This window comes from Nerophis lumbriciformis, linkage group LG02 (assembly GCF_033978685.3).
Source record: "Nerophis lumbriciformis linkage group LG02, RoL_Nlum_v2.1, whole genome shotgun sequence".
In the NCBI taxonomy this organism is placed as follows: domain Eukaryota; kingdom Metazoa; phylum Chordata; class Actinopteri; order Syngnathiformes; family Syngnathidae; genus Nerophis; species Nerophis lumbriciformis.
Window position 1 is genome coordinate 11,907,125 of NC_084549.2, and position 8,555 is coordinate 11,915,679.

The 8,555-nt window shown below is 38.6% G+C and overlaps 1 protein-coding gene across 2 annotated transcripts in view; it reads left to right on the forward strand.

Annotated features, from left to right (window-relative positions):
* The window catches only part of scdb (stearoyl-CoA desaturase b), a 47,233-nt gene extending 39,384 nt beyond the window's left edge, over positions 1 to 7,849 (forward strand). For both annotated transcript variants that reach the window (XM_072915522.1, XM_061937759.1), the window contains exon 6: positions 7,494 to 7,849. In XM_072915522.1, coding sequence (XP_072771623.1) covers positions 7,494 to 7,693 — 200 coding nt within the window. In that variant the 3' untranslated portion in view covers positions 7,694 to 7,849. The remainder of the gene's footprint in view (positions 1 to 7,493) is intronic.
* The last annotated feature ends 706 nt before the right edge of the window (positions 7,850 to 8,555 follow it).

Genomic DNA, 8,555 nt, shown 5'->3' on the forward strand with positions numbered 1-8,555 from the left:
CTTTTCACTAAAGAAGGGTTCGGTGAATGCGCATATGAAAACGGCGGGGTTCGGTAGCTCCAACAAGGTTAAAGGGGAACATTATCACAATTTCAGAAGGGTTAAAACCATTAAAAATCAGTTCCCAGTGGCTTATTTTATTTTTCGAAGTTTTTTTCAAAATTTTACCCATCACGCAATATCCCTAAAAAAAGCTTCAAAGTGCCTGATTTTAACCATCGTTATATACACCCGTCCATTTTCCTGTGACGTCACACAGTGATGCCGACACAAACAAACATGGCGCATAGAACAGCAAATTATAGCGACATTAGCTCGGATTCAGACTCGGATTTCAGCGGCTTAAGCGATTCAACAGATTACGCATGTATTGAAACGGATGGTTGTAGTGTGGAGGCAGGTAGCAAAAACGAAATTGAAGAAGAAACTGAAGCTATTGAGCCATATCGGTTTGAACCATATGCAAGCGAAACCGACGAAAACGACACGACAGCCAGCGACACGGGAGAAAGCGAGGACAAATTCGGCGATCGCCTTCTAACCAACGATTGGTATGTGTTTGTTTGGCATTAAAGGAAACTAACAACTAGGAACTAGGTTTACAGCATATGAAATACATTTGGCAACAACATGCACTTTGAGAGTGCAGACAGCCCAGTTTTCATCAATTAATATATTCTGTAGACATACCCTCATCCGCTCCCTTTTCCTGGGGGTCTGGCGGCAGATTTCTTTGACTTTATCGTTGGAAATGCATCTGCTTTGAGTGTCGCAGGATATCCACACATTCTTGCCATCTCTGTCGTAGCATAGCTTTCGTCGGTAAAGTGTGCGGAACAAACGTCCAATTTCTTGCCACTTTTGCATCTTTGGGCCACTGGTGCAACTTGAATCCGTCCCTGTTCGTGTTGTTACACCCTCCGACAACACACCGACGAGGCATGATGTCTCCAAGGTACGGAAAACAGTCGAAAAAAACGGAAAATAACAGAGCTGATTTGACTCGGTGTTTGTAATGTGTTTGAGAAAACGGCGGATTGCTTCCCGATGTGACGTCACGTTGTGACGTCATGGCTCCGAGAGCGAATAATAGAAAGGCGTTTAATTTGCCAAAATTCACCCATTTAGAGTTCGGAAATCGGTTAAAAAATATATATGGTCTTTTTTCTGCAACATCAAGGTATATATTGACGCTTACATAGGTCTGGTGATAATGTTCCCCTTTAAGAACCACTGTACTAGAGTCCGTGAACATTGCTCCAAAGTCAGGATTTTTTGTTGATTTAATGTGCATACAAAAGTAAACATGGACAGGTGCAAAGGCAACAATATATGATAAAACAAGATGGCAGCTAATTCCGATTATTATTATTATTATTATAATAATAATGCCAACATTTTAAAGTTTTCTTATAAAATTGTGAATTTTGTTGAGTATAATTACGACTCTTTTCATAAAGTTGGCAAAACGTTAAGCTTTTCTTGTAAAATTGCGACTTGTTATTTAGTAAAATTCCAACTTTTATCACTATATTGCACAAATGTTCAGTTTTTCTTGTAAAATTTTGACTTGCGTTGAGTAAAATTACGAATAGAGGTCGGCATTTTTCGGAGGTCGCAAGAAGGGTAAAAATACAAGAATGAGTGTTTGTGTGTTCTTGTATTTCTACCCTTCTTGAGACATCAACAGGGAAAAGTAGCATCCATATGAGGACCGGTGAACAAGTTAGGACCGAAATCATGGTCCCGATACGGAAAACCATTGCATCTAATAGAGAGCCAAATACCAGAGCAGTGGTTCTTCACCTGGGTTCGATCGAACCCTAGGGGTTCAGTGAGTCGGCCTCAAGGGTTCAGTGGAGCCTCCGCCGCGGAGGTCGAGACACACCCGACTCATCGTGTAAATAAAAACTTCGGTCTTGAATTTGAAAAAAAACTAATTTTACTTTTCACTAAAGAAGGGTTCGGTGAATGCGCATATGAAAACGGCGGGGTTCGGTAGCTCCAACAAGGTTAAGAACCACTGTACTAGAGTCTGTGAACATTGCTCCAAAGTCAGGATTTTTTGTTGATTTAATGTGCATACAAAAGTAAACATGGACAGGTGCAAAGGCAACAATATATGATAAAACAAGATGGCAGCTAATTCCGATTATTATTATTATTATAATAATAATGCCAAAATTTTAAAGTTTTCTTATAAAATTGTGAATTTTGTTGAGTATAATTACGACTCTTTTCATAAAATTGGCAAAATGTTAAGCTTTTCTTGTAAAATTGCGACTGTTATTTAGTAAAATTCCAGCTTTTATCACTATATTGCACAAATGTTCAGTTTTTCTTGTAAAATTTTGACTTGCGTTGAGTAAAATTACGAATAGAGGTCGGCATTTTTCGGAGGTCTCAAAAGGGTAAAAATACAAGAATGAGTGTTTGTGTGTTCTTGTATTTCTACCCTTCTTGAGACATCAACAAGGAAAAGTACCTTCCATATGAAGACCGGTGAACAAGTTAGGACCGAAATCATGGTCCCGATAAGGAAAACCATTGCATCTAATAGAGAGCCAAATACCAGAGCAGTGGTTCTTCACCTGGGTTCGATCGAACCCTAGGGGTTCAGTGGAGCCTCCGCCGCGGAGGTCGAGACACACCCGACTCATCGTGTAAATAAAAACTTCTCCCTATCGGCGAATTACGGATTTTGTTCTTGGAACAAGGTGATGTTCATGCACAGTTCATACAACTTTGTTTTGAATTTGAAAAAAAACAAAAAACATTTTGTTTTTCACTAAAAGAAGGGTTCGGTGAATGCGCATATGAAAATGGTGGGGTTCGGTAGCTCCAACAAGGTTAAGAACCACTGTACTAAATGAAGTTGGAGGAGTGGCGTGCTCGCGTATGACATAGGTTTTCATCACCAACGTTGATTTGGATGAAACTACGGAAAAAAATTACAAAGTGTGAAAGCATTTTCATTTTACAGCACCAAAATAAGGGAAAACATGTGCTAACTATTTCATTTGCAAGTAGAATGTAGTACCTTGTTTTAATCCAGTAGATGGCGGCTGATCGTTATAAAACGCCAACACAGTTAGCAGTACAGTGTCAGTCATACTTGCCAACCCTCCTGGATTTTCCGGGAGACTCCCGAAATTCAGCGCCTCTCCCGAAAACCTCCCGGGACAAATTTTCTCCTGAAAATCTCCTGGAGGCCACGCCCCCTCCAGCTCCATGCGGACCTGAGTGACGTGTTGACAGCCTGTTCACACGTCCGCTTTCCCACAATAGAAACAGCTAATGATTGAGGGCGAGTTCTTGGTTTCTTATGTGGGTTTATTGTTAGGCAGTTTTATTATGTCGTCCCAGCGCGGTAACAACACACAACAACAGCAGTCAAGTTTTTGTCTACCGAAAAGCAGTTCATCTGCCGTAAACAGCAATGTTGTGACACTTTTAAACAGGACAATACTGCCAACTACTGTACATGCATATGTGACCCACCCATAATGTGTCACATTTTTGTGTTGATTTATTTATTTTATTTTGTGGTTTGAATTCGTTTTTGGAGCTGTCATTACACATTTATCAGTATTCACATTGGTCAGTAGGGGGCAGTAGGGCGTTTCTTCCCAATTGAATGCTATCACCTGCAGACCGGAAGTGTCTTGTCATTCTGATGAGAGCGACCAGTCTGTGAACAATTGAAACGTCCTGTGTGCTTTTTCCTCCTGTATAACAGGTTAGTTTTGGTGAATCAACTCACTGAATAATATCCATGTGATCTTTATAAGTTTAAGTACACATTCGGATGGTGGAGCCTAACTCTAAAGTGTTTGTGAGTTGTAGTTTGTATTTGTGAATGAATCCAGTGCACAGCTGCAGTAATCAATACAAAAAGGCGACGTGAGTGCGCAATGTTTATATAGGAACTTCTGATCCTAATTCAGACTCCCAAATTAGAGCTCCCGTTTTCTTATTGATTTTATAATGTATATTTGTATAATGTGTGTGTTCTGAAATAGTGACAGAGAATAGAACAAGGATGGACAATTCAACCCTTAACTCAACAATGAGTAGATGAGTGTTATGTGTGTGTATATGTGTAAATAAATGAACACTGAAATTCAAGTATTTCTTTTATATATATATATATTATATATATATATATATATATATATATATATATATATATATATATATATATATATATATATATATATCTTAACCACGCCCCCAACGACGCCCCCCGCCCCACCCCCGACCACGCCCCCCACCCCCCACCTGCCGAAATCGGAGGTCTCAAGGTTGGCAAGTATGGTGTCAGTACAGCTAGTGAGTTTGCCAGACACTCACTGAGGCGTCATTGCTTTGTCTGTTTTCCCCCTAAGTGTGTGTGTTTTATTGTTTGTTATTAATATAAAATGCATCTGTGCATCTTGCACTTGGAATATGTTGTTATACTTCACACCTGTAGGGGGAGCACTCACTCAGCCAATTTAGTACATTTAAAACTACAGTAAGTCACGGATATTGTTCTTTGGAGCTGTCCTGATAGCATGCTAACTTTTAGCAAGTAGGAATTGTAGCCAATTTAATAAGTTTAACCATTTAACCATCACTACTGAATAGATTTGACAAGACGTCCCAAATTTCTTCTAATAGTGACCTTCCCCTTTGTGCTACATTTCCTTCGTATGAAAAGTGTTTTGATTGATTGACCTGCACTAATTAATGCTGAAGAAAATTATATCTCATACAATATTTTTTCTAAATGGAATTTAAACAATATTAAAAAAAAAAAAAAAAAAAAGTGTCCCTCTAGATAAATAGCACTACTGAAAAAAGTCTATGTAAAATAAATAATAATAATTAAAAAAAAACATAAAACAGATACCAAGGAATTTGCTGAAAAATGAGCAGAAAAAAAAATAATATTTTGGTGTCCTGCTCACATTAAATAAAGCCCAAACATGTTTTTTTTGTTTTTTTTTAGCTGATTTGTAATTACCTGCAAAAATACAATACATAACCACCTGATACACAACAATATATTGTTACAGGATACATAATATTTCATAATTTATTGCCATTTCACTTATCTACTAATATTTTCTTAATAATTATTTTAAAATAGTGTGATTGCACTGCAAAAAGTCAGTGTTCAAAAACAAGAAAAATAAAATAAAATTGGGGGTATTTTATTTGAACTAAGCAAAATTATCTGCCAATAAAACAAGACAATTTGGCTTGTCAAGACTTTCCAAAACAAGTAAAATTAGCTAACCTCAATGAACCCAAAAATACCTTTAAAATAAGTATATTCTCACTAATAACAAGTGCGCTTTTCTTGGTAGAAAAAAAGAGACCTTTTTGCTCAATATGTTGAAAAATATTCTTAAATTAAGTAAATGCTAGTGCCATTATCTTGACATAATGATATGCGCTCGGCATCATTATTTTTTTTTCATGCTTGAAATAAGAAATTATTACTTTAAAAAAGTAGTTTTATACTTGTGAGTGTTAATGACACAGCTTTGCAACAGTTGATATTCTACAAACCCCGTTTCCATATGAGTTGGGAAATTGTGTTAGATGTAAATATAAACGGAATACAATGATTTGCAAATCATTTTCAACCCATATTCAGTTGAATATGCTACAAAGACAACATATTTGATGTTCAAACTGATAAACCTTTTTTTTTTTTTTTGCAAATAATCATTAACTTTAGAATTTGATGCCAGCAACACGTGACAAAGAAGTTGGGAAAGGTGGCAATAAATACTGAAAAGTTGAGGAATGCTCATCAAACACTTATTTGGAACATCCCACAGGTGTGTAGGCTAATTGGGAACAGGTGGGTGCCATGATTGGGTATAAAAACAGCTTCCCAAAAAATGCTCAGTCTTTCACAAGAAAGGATGGGGCGAGGTACACCCCTTTGTCCACAACTGCGTGAGCAAATAGTCAAACAGTTTAAGAACAACGTTTCTCAAAGTGCAATTGCAAGAAATTTAGGGATTTCAACAACTACGGTCCATAATATCATCAAAAGGTTCAGAGAATCTGGAGAAATCACTCCACGTAAGCGGCAGGGCCAGAAACCAACATTGAATGACCGTGACCTTTGATCCCTCAGACGGCACTGTATCAAAAACCGACATCAATCTCTAAAGGATATCACCACATGGGCTCAGGAACACTTCAGAAAACCACTGTCATTAAATACAGTTCGTCGCTACATCTGTAAGTGCAAGTTAAAGCTCTACTATGCAAAGCGAAAGCCATTTATCAACAACATCCAGAAACGCCGCCGGCTTCTCTGGGCCCGAGATAATCTAAGATGAACCCATGCAAAGTGGAAAAGTGTTCTGTGGTCTGACGAGTCCACATTTCAAATTGTTTTTGGAAATATTCGACATCGTGTCATCCGGACCAAAGGGGAAGCGAACTATCTAGACTGTTATCGACGCAAAGTTTAAAAGCCAGCATCTGTGATGGTATGGGGGTGTATTAGTGCCCAAGGCATGGGTAACTTACACATCTGTGAAGGCACCATTAATGCTGACAGGTACATACAGGTTTTGGAACCATCTAAGCGCCTTCTTTTTCATGGACGCCCCTGCTTATTTCAGCAAGACAATGCCAAGCCACTTCAGCACGTGTTACAACAGCGTGGCTTCGTAAAAAAAGAGTGCGGGTACTTTCCTGGCCCGCCTGCAGTCCAGACCTGTCTCCCATTGAAAATGTGTGGCACATTATGAAGCGTAAAATACGACAGCGGAGACCCCGGACAGTTGAACGACTGAAGCTCTACATAAAACAAGAATGGGAAAGAATTCCACTTTCAAAGCTTCAACAGTTAGTTTATTCAGTTCCCAATCGTTTAAGTGTTGTTAAAAGAAAAGGCCATGTAACACAGTGGTGAACATGCCCTTTCCCAACTACTTTGGCACGTGTTGCAGCCATGAAATTCTAACTTAATTATTATTTGCAAAAAAAAAAAAAAGTTTATGAGTTTGAACATCAAATATGTTGTCTTTGTAGTGCATTCAACTGAATATGGGTTGAAAAGGATTTGCAAATCATTGTATTCCGTTTATATTTACATCCAACACAATTTCCCAACTCATATGGAAACGGGGTTTGTAGGTCATAACATCTCAGCTACTAGCAGTAATATCTTACTGAGATAATTTAGGACCAAAACCCTTAAAACAAGTAAAAAATCTGCTTAGTGAGAAGAATTATCTTATCAGACAGAAAATAAGCAGATATCACCCTTATTTGAGATATTTCATCTTACTTAGATTTCAGTTTTTGCAGTGTGCTTTTTCTGTTTTCCCCCTAAGTGTGTGTGTTTTATTATTGATGATAATATAAAATGCATCTGTGCACCTTGCACTTGGAACGTGTTGTTACACGTCACACCTGCAGGGGGAGCACTCACACGGTCATTTTAACGTCAACGCCATTTGATCTGCCGTCTCCAGGCGAAGGCTTCCACAACTTCCACCACACCTTCCCCTTCGACTACGCCACCAGCGAGTTCGGCTGCAAGCTCAACCTCACCACCGCCTTCGTCGACCTCATGTGCCTGCTGGGCCTGGCCTCCGAGCGCAGGGTGGCGTCCAAGGAGGTCGTGGCCGCCAGGGTGCAGCGGACGGGCGACGGCAGCGTGAAGAGTGGCTGAGGCGCACCGTGGCGAGGCGTGATGATGATGATGACGACGACGACGATGGAGGGTGAGGCGCTCACACCTCTTGATTGTTATGAGACGACGCAGATGTGGAAGCTTCAGCCAGTGTAGCCATGTCACCTTAATATTAAACACATTGGAGGATGAAAATGGGATTCAGGCTTGATTTATGTCCTTTTTCCCCCCTGCTCGGCTTTAATCGCATTTCCAGAAATGACAAACCGTCTCCACTGTGCTGCAGCGCTCCGTTTTCTCACTGCCCACAGTCTCCTAGTAGATCGAGTTAAGCTTTCTTCAGTTCTCCATTGATAACATCTGACTGGTGCATTCAAGGTGGCTTGTTTTTTTTAACGTTTTCAAACACCCCGAACTGACGGTGTCCTAAATTCCGATTTTCATTCCACAACTTTTGAATTTAAGTTGCAAACAGAACGGCAAGTCACATTTTATAATTGAATCCAAGTAGAATACAAATTCCGATTTTTTTATTTTGGTGTATTCCGGAATCATTCTTTATAATACCGTATATTCCGTACAGGAATGTTTCACATATTACAAAAAAATTATATTGCTATGAACCTCATGTACACAGTTTAATTACAGCAAATCTTTTTTTATCAACAATTTCAAAATAATATCTCCTACAAAACAGATTGTTTAATTCACACAAAAAATATTACATCGTAACTGTTAGCGTTTTAGCCAAAGCAAATATTTTTATCAACAATTAAAAATAACGTATAAAACAGATTATTTAATTCACACAAAAAGTATTACATCGTAACTGTTAGCATTTTAGCAAATCTTTTTATCAACAATTCAAAATAACATCTCCTATAAAACAGATTATTTAATT